A 16,954-nucleotide genomic window follows, 5' to 3' on the forward strand; every position below is an offset into this window, starting at 1 on the left:
TTTGAAAGAGATTGAATCTCTGCAAGCAAGCACAAAGCGTTTGGTTCTAGTTCAAATTAGCTTATTCGAATGTGCAGGGATGTCCATGTGCCACCTATGGAGGAATCTCTACAAGCAAGCACAGGCGGGTGGGGGAGAGAGAAAGAGAGAAAAAGAGGGGAAGAGATTTAAAAAAAAAAATCATAGAGAATCTAGTGTATGTGGGTAAATGGGAACTTACTACACCTCCTACGTGGTAACATTTGATTAGCTAGTGTTAAATTTAAAATTTTCACCCGACTGGTTCTAGCTTCTCCCTTATTTTTATGGATGAGATTGTTAGTTATCGATCTGGTCACTTCATGTATATTTTTTTTCTCTTTTTTCTTTTTTTTACAGAAAAATTAAATCAAGAAATTAATAATATTAAAATTAAGTTATCTTTTTATTATTTTATATATGATTAATGAATATTAAATAATTTCATTGTATAATTAGTCAATGGTGATCTTTTGGATAAAAAATATATAATTAACTTATACAAATGCCATATAAAATAATAATATATATATAATATTTAAAAATATATATACATTCAGTCGGTCTCGATCCGATCTAAAAAAATCGCACTCCAAGATCAACCAATAAGACTATCAATTCAGTCCGGTTCGAACCAAACCATTTGATCTAGTCTGTTTTTTCAATCTCAACTAATAGTCTTACGGCCTTAATTACACGTGTTTCTAAAAAAATTAAATCAGCCAGACATTTTTTTCACATCAACAATATATCGAGTATGTCAATAGAAAAATTTATAAATATATTTTTTTATAGAATAATTTTACATAAAGTTGTGGAGTGTGCAAGTACCGTGTAATTGTTTTAAAAAAAATAGAGTTTACTATTAAAAATTACTTTTTTTTCATATGAATCCCGTACTTTTTTATTTTTTTCAACATGATTACACAACATTTACATACCCATAACTGCAACCATCATTTTTCTTTTTTTAAAGAGCACTCGGGTCTGAATCTTCAGTTGCATTGTGATGAACAAATATTAGGCTCTTAATTGGGCATATTAATGGTTTCAGAGTATCGTACTCAATTTGAAAATAGAAAAAATGTTATTACTGTACTCAATTTGAAAATTAAAAAAAAAATGTTTATAATTTATTTATTGACATAATAGGCAAATACCTTATTGATGTGAAAGTATAATGCTCTTATAGGTAAAGAAAATTATTATTATTTTAAATTGAATAATTCTATACACTACATTCACATTTCACATAATGAGACAACATTACTCATTCATCTTTATATTTATTCTTTAAGAAAATAAAAGATCGTTTAAGAATAGTAAAAGTACTATATTTTATATAATAGGATGATAGTGTAGTGTATAATATTATTTTTTTAAATCTATTATAATTATAATGAATTTTACAAAATGTGGTGTTCAAAGTATAAGCAGTAAAACTCATTCAACCCCGGAAAAGTAAGAGGCTTGAGAAAAGGGGCTGACGAGCTTTTGTAGAATTCAAAGGGAAGGAGACAACCCCATCACATGTATTGTCTAAGAGCATTTTCAATGGCGTATATATAATATAAAAAATATAAATTATTTAAAAAATTGTTCATAAAATAAGTTTCATTTGATTATGTAAAAAAATATTTAAAATATAAATTGCTACAGTAATCCGTTATATGTAGTGGGTACTGTTTATCATTCAAACAATTTTATTATTATTTATACTTCATTTACTATATCATTTCCTTTTATTTTTACATTTCAATACAAACTCTTTTTATTTTTCATCATTTAAAACACCTATATTTTATTTTTTTTCTAAAAGAATATCTTGGAAATATATTTATCCAATTTTTCATATATTTATTTTTTATTCAACTTATATATTTTTATTTTGTTTGTATAGGATAGAATTATAATATATTGTATATAATAACATATTGTAAATATAAAAATATATATATGGATAAAAATAAATAAGTTAATGTATGATATATTATAAAAATTAATATGTAAAAAAAAATTAATGATGTGTTTTAAAAGATAAAATAAATGAATGATTGTAAATGTTGTAATGACTGTAGTCGCAAACGACAGCAGCATCTTGAGCCATATACGTAGAAAGACAGATGTAAACCTGCCTTCTTGTTCGTTTCTTGTTTCGTGTAAGATGGCATTTAGATGAGAAGTTGATTTGAGTTGATTTGAATTTTTTATAAATAATAGTGAGTTGAAATAGTACGGTAAGTTATGTAGGACTCACTCAAAACGATAAATGTGTTTAAATATTAATATGACTTTAAATATATTTATGAGAAGTTAAAAAAATTATGGATTAAAGATGTTTTAAATTATGAATTTAATGATTTGAGAGTTAAATGTTTGAATGTTAGAAAAAGTTTAAATCTAAAGTGAACTCATCTGAATTAAGTTTGGTCAAGTAACCAAAATGCAGCCTTTTCATTAAATAGATGTCTACTCTTTGTTTGGATGCTTGCGTAGTAAATTCATTCCATTATTCACGAGGGAGCATAGTTGATTGCCTCCAATCATTTGACTAAAGTCTAAGCCCCATTTCATTATTATAATTATTTTAAATTCTCATATAAAATATAATAAATAATTTAATTTTTTTAAATTTTAAAATAATAATAATATTAATAAATAATATTATTATAATATTATAATAATATTTTATTCAACTTTTAACTTTTATATAAAACCATCTCATCTAATTTTACTATTCAAACAGGACCTAATAGTTAGATGAGTTGAGAGAATCTAATTATTTGACTAAGATCTCGTAATGAGATGAAAAAAATGATATGTAAATAGTAATAAAATAATTTATAAATAGTAATAAAATTATTTGAGTTAATATATTTTCCGAGGTTTTGGAAAATAAGAGATAAAAATAAAAATAAAAATATTATAAAGTTAAAATAGTATTAGAATATAATTTTTATTTTAGAATTTGAAAAAGTTAAATTGTTTTTTTTATATTTTATTTGAAAGTTTTGGAAAGTTATAGTATTTAGATGAAAAAGTAAAAAAAAAAAAAAAAATTATGTTTGTGATGTTTAAATATTGAAATTAGTAAGATGCGATGGGACTACCCACGCCTAATAATAGGACCACCCAAGGTAGATTAAATAATTTTTCTAAATTTTCACATAAAATATAATAAATAATTTAAATATCAAAACAATAATATTATTAAAAAATAATATTTTATTTAATTTTCATCTTAATTCATCTTATCTCATCTCACTATCTAAACAGCATCTAGGATTTTTAGTTTTGAGAAAAAATAAAAAAATATAAATTGAGGGGCGTAAACTAATTTTTAGGATTTACTTATTTATAAATAAGATTGTATAAAAATTAATTTTACTTTTCTATTTTTTAATGGAAAATGATTGGATGACTCTCAAATGTGCATCCCAATTGTGCCTCCTTAGAGCACTAATAGTGGGTTCAATAAAGTCAAAATTTGGCTAAAGTTTAACTAAATTATACAAAAAGGAATTGTAGTGGACTCAACCAAGCTACAATAATTTTAGCTATCAATATCTTCACTGGCCAAAATAATATTTTGGCATAAAAAATTCTCATCCTGCATGCTATTACTTGTCGTATGAAGCTCTGGTTGGTTTGTGTCCGTGGGTTGTTGTTTTCCCAGTATCTTATATTCTTCTGTTTAGTTTTTTATTACTTTTCGTATGAAGCTCTGGTTAGAGTTGGTTGATTTTTTTCATGAGCATTTTGTCCTAAAAATTTTAATATAATCATAAACTTTAATACAACCATATATCAATTGAAAAAATATGATCGTTGTAAAAAAAAGGACCATTAAAAAATTTTATCCGTTGGAATAATATGAATATTAGAAAATTAATGTGTAATTTTTTAGTAATGAATACATATTCAAATTACAATTAGAATTAAAATAAATTAAAAATTTAAAATCAATATTTTAAGAGAATCGTGATAGATTCGTTGAGACTATTATTTGGTGTTGTTGAAAAGTGGCTAGCTAAATTTGTAAAAATAAATTTTCTAGTTAAATTTTAGCCAAAGTTTATTGAGGCCACTATTAGTATTATATTTTAGTTTTTTATTTTTTTAGTGGTTAAGAAATTAACTATTTATGAATTCAAGATTTTTTTCTTTAATGGTTAAGGATGTTTAAAGAATATTTGAAATAAAATGGAAAAAAAAAAAAAAACAATTGCATTATGGGCATATTTGGAGTGCACATATATTTTTTAATTTAATCTGGACTCTCAAAGTTGACTTCCTAATTCTGCCCTCTAGACCTCTATGGGCCTTTCGTGCAATCATGCCACCTTCACTAAAGGGCATATGTATGGATGGTTTTCAAATTTTGTTTTACTTGTCAATTTGTATATATATTTTTCATTATTATGGATACATTAGAACCTAAAAGATCTCTCGTATGTTTTGCTTCGAACATAAGGTTAGTGAGGACTTGTCAAGATATTTTATATTAATCTCTGTATTCTCGTCTAGTGTTCCATTTATGCTCATCCAATCCATTTTCAACAAGAAGGAAGCTGATCTCATTGCCCAAGTCCCTATTAGCCATTGCAACCAGCCATATAAGTTAATTTGGAGAGGTAAAGCAGATTGAAGAGGCAAAACAAATAGTATTTTTATAGTCAAAAGTGCTTGCCATATACAAGGAGAGAGTAAGGAAAGAACAAGGGGCCAACAATCCAACAATAATATCAGTTCAAAAGAATGGACAAAAATTTGGAAGCTTGAAATTCCACTTGCAACAAAAAAATTTCTATGGAGAGCTTGCAAGAACATTCTGCCCACTAAGTTAAACCTATGTAATAGGAAAGTTTTGGAAGATCCTACCTACCCTATGTGTTTAATGAAACCAGAAAGCATAGATCACTTATTGTGGGAATGTGTCTCTACTAATGATGTCCTCGACTTATGCACCAGGACAATTCAAAAAAGTAAAAACTCAACCAAGAATATCATGAATCTAATGCAACAAATGTTTAAAAAACTGAACAAGATTGATATGCAGGAGTTGGCTTTAATTCTCTGGACCTTATGATGGAGAAGAAACCAACTTGTTTTAAAAAACATCTACATCGACCCAAACTCAGTAATCAAAAGAGCAAGACACCTACAAGAAGAGATCTCAGCAATGCAGACAAGAGTAACCATCCAAAGCTCATCTGTTAACCATAGAAGAATATTATGGGAATGTCCACCTCAAGGTTTCTGCAAAATTAATTTGAATGTGACAGTTGATAAGAAAGTTTGTAAAATAGGGCTTGGTGTTTCTGTCAGAGATGAACATGGCAGTTTTTTGGCAACCTTGAAAGAGAAACAAGATTCATTACTATAACAAGATTTGGTTTGAAACTTGGCATGAGTTATTTTGGAAGGTGATTCCCACACTGTTGTAAATGAGGTGAAGCATATGCAACAAAATCAGGGCTACTTTAGCATGATTATTTCTGATTTAAAAGCAACATTAGATCAATATGATGAGTGGAAGATCTGCCATATAAACCGTGAAGGAAATTCAGTGGCTCATGATCTAGGTAAAGATGCATTACTTGTAACTGATTACATAGTAGAGTTGGAGGAAAATCCAAACTGTTTTCAATCCATGTATTGTTTATGTCAATCAATGAAGGAGGTTATTTCAAAAAAAAAAAAAAAAACATCTTGCTTATTAATAAGAATAATGATATATATAAATTTCAAATATACAAATTTCGTACAAATCTTCGATAAATCTCATGAACTCCCAAACATTTCAGAATCTTAAAAAATAAGAGAAAATCAGAAAAATATACTTAGTACCCTTAAACTATTAAGATTTTACAATATGTACTATAAATTATAAAAAATGGACACATTGCCCTTGTTTGGTTTTCCTAAAATTTCAAATAAAATTATCAACTTCAACCTAAACATAATTTCATTCTAAATATATATATATATATATATATATATATATGTATGATAAGTGCTATAATCACAAATAGATTTCATAAAGATAAATTTACAAACTGACATAATTTTATATGATATGTTAGATCTACTTTACAGTAAAATGACTTTACAATCTAATGTACCACATCAAGTCATGTCAGTTTGTAAGTTTACTTTCATGTAATCTTTTTGTGGGTAAAATTCTTTTCAAAAAATATCTATAAACTTTTCATCCAATTTTATGCTTATATCACAGAAAAAATTAAAAAAATACAAAACCAAAATCATTTTTACAAAATATCTAAAAAAATATATTTAAATAATCTTTCCAATCTACCTATTGACTTCCACATATTTGTGTGTGGTGTATAGAATGATAAGTAAATTTTTTCTTCAACATATAGCATTTAAAAAAGCAAGTTTTTCAAGTTTTACCTTCAGAAAATCCAATAAAAGACGTATCTCAAATTTGTTCGAAAAATTATCAAACATTTTCAATATTCCACTAACCAAAGTTACCAAACACATGCATTGTATCTCAAACTAAGGAAAAAAAAAAACTTATATTTTACAATATATATTAAGACTACCATCTAAATTGTGCCATGCTACATATTTTTTTTTAAAATGATTGAGACAACCGTCTGGTGCAACCGGCTTGTCCACATTTTAAGAGTTTTTCATCCATTTCATGTTCTTCTTCTCTCTCTCTCCATTTCGTTATCCCTCTCTCTCCCTCGAAATTTTCCCCTCCCTCTCCCTCTCCATTTTGTTTCTCCTCCCTTTGTCACTCCATATAAAATCACAACACACTACTATAAAAAAAAAAAAAGCAGATCGGAGCTGAGATTAGATGTATAAAATCAAAACCCACTGTTGTTTCGCAAGAATTTTTTTTTTTTCCTGAAAAAAGTTTTCAACATCAAGTTTCATGGATTTTGTTTCACGGATTTGTTGAAATTTTGGTTTCTGTTGTGGGTTTGATCGGAGGTTAGCTCTCTTGAACATTGAGTTTAATATCTAAGAAATCATGCGAAATTGATCTAGAAACTTCTATTATGACGTGCACTTCAACCTCAAAAGTCTTATACGCACACAGAGTTTATTTTTTTTTCCTTAAAATTTGTCCGTCAAATGGGTTTGTTGTTTTCACTTCTATGACTTTTGTTCTCAATTTCCTTACCCTTTTGCTAATTAATATGCAACAATTGGTGTTGATGCAAAAGAATATCTAGTTTGTTTTCTTCTACTATGTCCATACCTTCAGAAAATTCAAGACGAGATGAACAATCTAATCTCTAAGAACTACTTTTCTTTGGTCTACAAATTGCCAGGAAATTGGTTATGCTCCAAGACGACGTCCAGATAAAGAAGCTTTGGAATCTGAGAAAAGAAAGTCTACCTCCGGCACAAATAAAAGATCCCGACCCCGAGATCGTGCAATTGCTTATATTTCAGTCGAACTTTTTTTTATTTTAATATATCATGCCACATCAGCCGATTTCCCGAAATTTTTCCACCCCGGTTGTAGGGGTGCTACCCGCCCCTACGGGAAGGGGGCACCCCTTCCCCACACCCCGCCCCGCATGGTGGGGGGTGGGGTTTTCACCCCCGTCCCCCGCCTGGGTGGGCGGAGCGCGGGGCGGATTTCCAATCCGTCCTACCTCTTTTCACTTAAAAAAATACTACATTTATTTGATTTAAAATTTATTTCTAAGTGTAAAAGTAATTAAAATACATTTTTAGATCCAAATTATAAATTTAAATTTTGTAAATATGACTATAATTTAAAAACTATATAATTTTTAAATTTGTTAGTGCATATTTTATGTAAATTGTAGTATATTAGTTTTTAAATCATGTAGTTTTTAAATTTATCAATGCATATTTTATGAACAAATATAACAAATTGTAATATTTATATATACACAATTTGTAAAATATAAATATATATTTATGTTTATATATATGTATATAATATATATATAAATGTAAGCGGGGGCGGGGTTGGGCCCTCCTCGCCACCCGCCCCTATCTAGGGGCCCTAGATGCTAGGCGGGGGGCCCCGCCTCTGTATGGGTAGAGCGGGGTTGCCCACCCTGCCATGCGGGGTGGAGCAGAAGCGGGGCAGCCCCCGCCCCCTCTGCCCACCCCTACCTGGTTGTATGTAGTAGGAGCTTATTTTTTTATCGATCTCGAAATTGAATGATGATGTTAAAATAAGTTTTTATTTATTTATTGATAATTTCATAATGATGTATTGTTTTAAATATTGATAATTTAGAATGAAAAATAATAAAATGAAAGATTCAAAATTGGAGTAGCAGACTTCAATCAAGTTAACGCACAATAAAAAATAATATTTATAACCTCAATCTTTTAAAAAGACATATATATATATACAACTTACAAAACCACAACCGATAATTATGTCTATCATTACTCAAACCACCGCCAAGTGTAGCCCCAGATAAAAAACAAGTGCCGCCTTCTGACCTGGCAATCGTTTTCCCGCGTCGTGATATATATATATACATATATATATGTATATATTCCTTCCTCTTCCCCAACTTCATCGCTCTCTGTGTTACCTCCCATTCCTTGCTTGCGTGACGCACCAAAGACCCATTCAAACCCAGAACTTATATTTCCTTCTCTCTCTCTCATGTTTCAAATTATCACTCTCTGTTCATCTTCTCACATGCCAATCCCTTCACCATGTCCTTCCTCTCCCTCATTTTCTTCTTCAGCCTCCTCTCCCTCTCTCTTTCCCAACCCCCACCTCTCAAAGGTAATCTAGCATTGCTCTCTCTCTCTCTCTCTCTCTCTCTCTCTATATATATATATATATATATATATATATACACATGCGTCTCATGTGTGTTTTCTCTCAGGTCTTTTGATTGACTGCGGCGCAACTACGGGGTCTATAATCGACGGCCGCGCATGGGTTCCCGACACTGCCTTCATTTCCGCTGGGACTCCCAAGAACCTGACCACCCCTGTTCTCAATCCCATCCTTTCCACCCTCCGATCATTCCCTTCCACGAACAACCTGCGCAAGAAGTTCTGCTACGACGTCCCTGTGTACCGCAACGCCAAGTACCTTATTCGGACCACCTACTTCTACGGAGGGATCAACGGCCGGGATTCGCCTCCCGTTTTCGACCAGATAGTCGACGGGACTTTCTGGAGCGTGGTCAACACCACGGAGGATTACGCTAACGGAATGTCGTCGTATTTTGAAGGGGTTTTCGTTGCTCACGGTAAGACGATGAGTCTATGTATCGCGGCGAATACGTATACGGATTCGGACCCCTTTATAACGGGGTTGGAGTTTCTGATAGTCGGGGATTCGCTCTACAATTCTACGGATTTTGGCAAATATGGTCTGAGATTGGTTGGCAGGCACGCTTTTGGGCTCTCGGGACCGATCATTCGGTATATATTATCACAAAGCTTTTCCTTGATTGTTACCAACTCTCCTGGTGAATCTGATTCCTGTTAATCTCATCTGTTAATTACAAATTTTTTAAATTTTTATTTAAAATATAATAAATAATTCAATTTTTTTAAATCTAAAAATAATATTCTAATAATATTTTATTATTTCATCTCATTTTAATTCATTATCCATTTCATCTCATCTCGCTATCAACTTAGTTTACACACTATTTTCTAGGTTGTGTAATCGCTGTTTGTGTAACGTATAAATTTTCGGATTTACACGAAAAAGAAGGTTTTATCTGCAAGCCATATTCGCAATTTTTCGTTTTAAGTTCTATCATTATTATTTACTTTTAACAAGATTTATCCACTTTCAATACATGTTTATTTTTTCTGGAAATTATTCAACCCGCCAAGAACTAGCAATTCATGAAACAATTATTGTCTTAAATGGATTTGATGTGCTTGTGTTTGTGTGTCATAGGTTTCGGAAATGTTAGAGGTGCTTTTGAATTGATTTGCAACATAGGCTGCTTTCAATTCTTCAATTAAATGGGAATTACTTTATATCTATATTAATAATGTTAAAACGTTTTTTTTTTTTTTGTTGCGTATTCATTTGCTTACTCTGTTTTTTTTGGGTACCGCCAGATATCCTGATGATCATTTCAATCGGTTTTGGGAGCCATTCGAGGGAACATATTCTGCACTAACAGAAAACCGAAATGTATCTGTTTCTGCTTTCTGGAATCTTCCCCCGTTAAAGATATTTGAGAGAGCTCTGACCACGACCAAAGTACAACCCATAGAGTTGAGTTGGCCTCCAATGTCTCTTCCTAACTCAACATACTACATTGCTCTATACTTTGCAGATGACCGGAATTGGAGCTCAAGGGTGTTTGATGTAAAGATAAATAACGTCCCATATTACCTCAATCTGAACGTCACTCCAGCTGGTGCTTGTGTCTTCGCAGCCCGGTGGCCTCTAGCTGGTGCTGTAAAAATAACTTTGACCCCTGCTGTTGGCTCAAGTATTGGTCCTTTGATAAATGCCGGAGAGGTTTTTGAGGTGCTGGTTCTTGGAGGACGAACTACGACCCGAGATGGTATGTTATCATCCTTCCATTGTGATGCAACTCGATAGTTTCCTCATGTTCTCTTTCATTATTTTCTTGGCCTAAAGCTGTTGCTCATTTTAGTAATCCCCCACCAAGTTAATGGTCGACAATTTTTTAGTAATGGTCGAGCAAATTAATCTGAGCTAAATAACAGCTTCTTTCGGAAAAATGAAGTGTGTTTAATCGGATAAAAGTGCCAGGTTGATTCATACACTCACCACCCAACCTCTTAAAAACATTGCCCATTACTCTTCATATCCATCATTATCAATTACCTGATCTTTTTATTTGAGGGGAAATGCATATCTCGTCACAGTTATCGCTTTGGAAAAAGTAAAAGACAGTCTCAAGAATCCTCCACTTGATTGGAATGGTGATCCTTGTTTGCCCCGCCAGTTCCCATGGACTGGCATTTTGTGCTCTGAAGGCCCCCAGATTCGCGTGATTGCCTTGTGAGTGACACTTGAATCGCCATGGCGCTATAATTTGCGTGCTTAATTTTTTATTGCATAACAAGAAGCTGACTATCTCCCATTATGTCCAGAAATCTGACAAACATGGGTCTCTCAGGATCGCTGTCGCCTACAATTTCCAAGATGACAGCATTGACTGACATGTAGGTTTTCACTGATTAATTCATTGGCTAATGAAATTGAGACGTAAGGATCGCATGATTGACAGTTTAATTATATTGACAGCTGGCTGGGCTATAACAGTTTGACTGGATCTATTCCTGATCTCAGTTCAATGAAGATGCTAAAGATATTGTAAGTTGTGCGGTTTTTTGGCTGTTATCATTTTTTGTCAAGCGAATGAAAGATTGCATGATTTCGTATAAAGTTGTTTTCACCTGAGCCTCATCAATGATGTATCATTTGCTTCAATGACATGAAACCTGTACTCTCTATTTTGCATACGCTGCAATAAAGTCATTCATCTTCCTCAGGTTGTTACTTCCATTATATCAGCATTTCATTGTGTGGATTGTATTATCTGAAAGTTTAGAGCTTGAGACCTTTACAAATTATTATTTTGTGGATTATAATGTTTGCCTTCTCCAATTTCAATACCATTTTCCTTGAAGGCATTTGGAAAACAATCAGCTCAGTGGAGAAATTCCCCCATCACTGGGGCCATCGACGGCTTGCGTGAACTGTAAGTTTTATTCTACTATATGCTTGTTAATTTTTATATTAGAAATTATTTTATCATTTCAGAATTTCTCATATGATACTGATGTAATTCTATCCAAATCTTGTGTTTAACAGTATGTTCTGCTCTTAATTATCACAAGAAATCATGACTGCCATTATCTTTCTAGGAGGACTAACTATGATCAAATTGAGTCATGGCTTCTAGACTGAGGTTTTTGGATACAAATTATGGAATTAAGAATCTTCTATTGTTACGTGAGTTTTGGTTTCATAAGTATAGTGACCAATTCTTTATATATACGTGTGTGTGTGTTGATCTATCTATCTAAATAAACCACAAATGAAGCCTTGACACCAACTAGTTAGGATCAGGTACACGAATCCTTTTCTACCATTCAGCTCTATACGTCTTCTGTTAAAGCAGCTAACCATGATCAATATACAAAAAATCTAGTATACTATGGCCTTAAAACGAACCTCAATGAGCCTCTGTCTCAACTAATTGGATCAGCCCCAAAATCCTTCTTTTTCCTAATCAATTGGAGCCGGCTTGGCTATATTAAAGTTTATACCAGTTTTTTGCATCTCTATTCTCTACTGATTTTTTTTTTACTTTGTACTCCTACCAACATCATTGCTATAATCTCTTCTATTTTTCTTGGTTTCTTAATGTTCTTGCAACTCCTTCCTTCCTTATACTGCGCCTAAACACTCAACCAAACTCATCACATTATTGGGTGCAGTTTTGTTGAAAACTTGCCAACATATTTCAGGAGATGATTTCTACTTCCAGTATTAGCGATTTTGCACCTCCAGATTTCAAAACCCCTGACTCATATGATACTCATTCAGCACAAGAGCTTTCTGAGAGAGAGAGTGAGAGAAGGGAGGGATGGGCCCAAGCGCTTGAGGGCTTTGAAGGCACACAGTCTTAGTTATCCTTTGACGTCCAAAACCGAAAGAGGCTCAAGTCCATATAGATCTCCCTTTTACAAGCAATAGGATCTCATCCTTTCTATTTCCTTTTTGTGTCCACATCTACGATACTTCTAACAGCAACAAATATGAGATTCAGATAAATATTTTTCAGAACCTCAAGTGACTTTGAGGAATGGTGTAGACGATATGCTTAGAAGCATTGTACTTTTGTAGTTGAAGCTCACTGTAACTTGGGGTGCATCTCTTCGGTAGCTTCTAATATGACTCATTCAGATTCACTTGCTAGCAAACACACAAACACAATGATAATGAGAGCGCCCATATATTGAGCACGGGACTGGCCAAAAATTGCTGGCTCACAAATTAACGTTGTTCAAATCAATGGGTTGTTTAGACTTTCAACTTAACTAAAGATTCTCCTGTCAGCCAATAATCATATTTGCAAGTTATATCAGTCTTCTTGTCTTTAGTTCTGTGGCCCAAGAGGAAATGTTACAAAAACTAAAATTGCTGAGAAAAGAAGGGATATTGGAAGCCATGAGGGGTATATTCGATCCAGAAATTGATTATTCCCTTGTTGGATGTCACCTTAAATCAGTGGTTATTTCACAAAATATGGGACACAAAGATCTTGGTTTACCTTTAAGTTTGAGTTTGGAATACTGCCCATGGTTGACCGGATAGCTTAGAATATGCCTTTTCCAGTTCCTTTGAGTGGAGACAATTTCATTGTATGCATCTATAGCTCACATTGTAATGACCGGTAAAATAGGATTATGATGGAAAGTCTGAGGAAACAAAGGTTTATGTTTTTCTAATTTAATTCTGGGAAAAGTAAAGTTTAGTGCCTTAAATTATCAAGGGTAAAATATTGATGATTGAACCTTAATGAGGGTGCAAAGTATCAATTTTTGCAATTTGAGGGTGCAATATATCAATTTTGATAATTTGGGGTACAAAAAGCAAAAACCGTAATAATTTGAGGGTGTCAAGTGGGTTTATCCCTTTAGTTCGCACTTCTAAAATGGTGCTGCAGGATTAAACAATCCTATCTCAATTGAATTAATGAGCCACCCAATATTGGGAGGCTCATTAATTCAACTAGTCTCCGTTCCTAATATGCATAGTTTGATATTTATTTTTGAATATTTCTAGTACATCTTGTAATTAGGCATGTAAATGGCACTACCTCTCTTAACTAGGTTTTACCCTTGTACAGCCTTTGCATGATTTCTCTCCCCAGAAGCAGAATGAGAAGAACTACAACTAAAACATCTCCTCTTTTATTTTGCCGCTAGTTACATCTGGATTCTATAGGATTTCCATGTAATCTGTCTTATTCTACTCATGGTCCGTACTTGTTTATATCAAAGCTCACTATGATTGTTCTCCATGCTTTCATATATGAATAATGATCTTTTTATTTTAAAATTTAAATTTCCACCCATTATTATGCTAATTTGTCCTTTTCAATGACATTACAATTGGCATTGATTTAATTTCTTTTTTTTTTTTTTTTTTTGGGGGGGGGGGGGGGGGGGGGGGGGGGGGGGGGGGGGGGGGTGTACAAAATGTGGCGCTTATATGTATTACGAGCCTGACTTAGTTCTATCTTTCAGTTTCTTACAGAACAATAATCTGACTGGTCTAGTTCCAAAAAATCTTGAAGAAAAACCTGGACTAAACCTTGAGTAAGTGTGAACATCCTCTAGTCTTTTATTGTCCATACTCATCCACCACTGCTTATATTGATTGTTTCAATTTCATTCTCAGGACTTCTCCTGGAAATAATTTTGTATCTCCCCCACCTCCTTGAGCAACTACATCTATGGATCTAATGGTAAAGGTGACTTGGCCGATTTCTCCAGAAACTTGATTCTAACTGATTCGCATGTATTCCATGAAAGTACTGTTACCCCTTTTTGTTCTAAGAATCTTGCTGGGAGCTGTTTGTGCAAGATTTCCAACCGAGTAATTGAAGTTCTCCTTGATTAGGCTCTGTACTTGGGTCAGAGAAGGTTTCTTGAAGCAATTTGGAACACCCAAAACTATATACCTGAAATGGTTGTTCATATTCTCTTTAGTCCAAATTCGTTTTTTAGTCAATGTATTGGATCATGTTTTCAAAATTTATGTGAGTATGCACACATTCAATTTTATTCTTCGTGTATACTTGTGTTTTGCTCATCTGTATACTACAAATTCTTTTTTCTTTTACGAGGATGAATATTATCTGTTCATAATTTGTACTTGTAAAAAAGACTCGATTCATATTTTTGTAATATGACATGGTTTGATCTCTTCATTATGGCTTCCTTCTAAGAATAGCCGACCATTTTCATAATTTCTTCTGCTGCCACTTAGTTCTTATAACTTTGCTGGACGTCTCTAAAGGGGCATTGGCATTGATGTCTCTCAAACCCTTTCTGATCCCAGCACCGTTGTGTTTCCTAACTCATCGGAGTCAGCCAGCTTTACATAATTCTTTTATATTGCAACCGGTATTTGAGAGACTTAGCCCCCAGAGGTGCTCGGAACCGTATACTCAGACCAGATGTACAGTAGCACGGGTCTTTAATAAATGTTAATCCGAGGATATGGCCTTTCGACCCTTTTCTGCTACAAAAATTGAAATCAATACGTTTTTCTGGTATACAGCCATTTGAGACCCACTTTTTTCACAGGCTGTGCCCTGCTGCATCTGGCATGACTTCTCACTTCAGACTTCCCTCCTAATCTATGAGAGACAGATAAATGTGCTTCTAAGGTGAGAGTATAAGCAATGCAACTAAAATGAATGTTAATATCATCCAACAAAATTGAAATGTCAGCATTTACATTGTCAGTCATCAGATCCACACTGAGCCACCATCATTAACATTAATCTAAACACGAAAGCAGAAGCATATATAATGAGATAAAAGAAATAAGACTTGATGAACATATATGACAACTCTGCAGATATCAGACGGAAATTTGGTTACCACTTTCTCATCCTCCCCTCTCTGATCTTTCCTTCTTTGAGTGGAAACAAAGGTGGCAAGACATGACTACTCTTCACCTGTGTGCAAATTGGCACATTGATCATAGGCCTTATTTTAATACTAGCTGATCTTGTTGTCCTCTCCAATCCTTTCTTTGTCTTCTTCACAGGCTTGTCTCTGTTCTTCGAGCTTTCCTTCCGCTCGTCTGATGCAGCTACATCTGCAAGGCCACTCGAAGAAGACGAAGATGATGAGGAAGAAGAAGACGGTGATAAAGAAGAAGCGCGCTGCTTCCTCAACCTTAATAGCTCTTTCCATAAGACGGTGCACTTGGGTGGCCTTGGAGATGGGTCATCATCAACAAACCAACCCACCCTCCTCCTCTCCTCCTCCTCCTTGTCCACCTCTTCTTCCTCAGTGTCTTTCCCTTTGAGACTGATCTTGTTGAGCTTCTCTGCATACTTCATTTGCCAAAAGGGAAGGACCTTCCCATCAAAGAAAAGCTCATCTGCAGTTAACATTGTTTGGCTACTTGCATTACTTGACAGGAACTCAAATTCAACATTTCTTGCTTTATCTATCTCTATCTCCATTTCTCCATCTTTCTCCCCCTGGGGTTTGGGCTAATGGAGATGAAGTTCTTCTCATCCAGGAATTCAGCAGAGAAAGAAATCCTGGGACTTGAAAATGGTTCAGTGGATTTAGAGGCAGTTCGAACAGTTTCCTGGGAGACCAAGACCATTTTGGTTGTGTTTGGGTTCAGGGAAAAGGGAAAAAGTGGGGGGAATAAAGGTGGTGTAGCTGGCTAGTCAGGTGTGTTTGATCAGATTCATGAGATTGTGATTTATAAAGGAAAAAGGAGATGCTGTGATGTTTCTTATATTTTTAGTCTCTTTGGTTTGTCATTGTAGTAAAATGGTGGACGGTGAGATTATAAAATATCATGTGGTCTGGTGAAGGCGAAACAAGTGAACCAAGGTTGTGTTTAGAATATAGGAACAGCACATGGACACCTTGAGAGCTAAAGACAAAAAATTAAAAAATTAAAAAAAAATCGTACCGTAATTTTGCATGCAAGTTTAAAAGGTATTTTACAACTATTTTCTTGCTTTCCTAAATTCCAAGAAAAAAGAAAAAAAAAAAGAAAAGGGAATTAAGGAAAGATTTCCAATTGAAGGCAGAGGATGGAGAGGCATAATTCAACTCAAAAAAAGGAAAAAGAAAAGACGGTAATATGGTGGTGCAAAATCTGGTTGTACAATTCAAAACGTGTGAAAAGTAAATGACACACCTCAGACTGATAGTGATTAAT

General features: G+C 33.4%; 1 protein-coding gene and 1 pseudogene across 1 annotated transcript; one reads left to right on the forward strand and one right to left on the reverse strand.

Moving 5' to 3' along the window:
- The first annotated feature begins 8,572 nt into the window (after nucleotides 1-8,572).
- On the forward strand, nucleotides 8,573-14,963 carry LOC121247819 (annotated as a pseudogene).
- A 388-nt stretch (nucleotides 14,964-15,351) lies between these two features.
- On the reverse strand, nucleotides 15,352-16,593 carry LOC121247820. Its single transcript, XM_041146269.1, is given in 2 exon segments — nucleotides 15,352-16,261; nucleotides 16,264-16,593. Coding segments are annotated over 2 exon segments (744 nt in total). The 5' UTR covers nucleotides 16,385-16,593; the 3' UTR covers nucleotides 15,352-15,638.
- Between the last annotated feature and the right edge of the window lie 361 nt (nucleotides 16,594-16,954).

The sequence above is a fragment of the Juglans microcarpa x Juglans regia genome, chromosome 1S, assembly GCF_004785595.1.
Source record: "Juglans microcarpa x Juglans regia isolate MS1-56 chromosome 1S, Jm3101_v1.0, whole genome shotgun sequence".
Classification (NCBI taxonomy): Eukaryota; Viridiplantae; Streptophyta; class Magnoliopsida; order Fagales; family Juglandaceae; genus Juglans; species Juglans microcarpa x Juglans regia.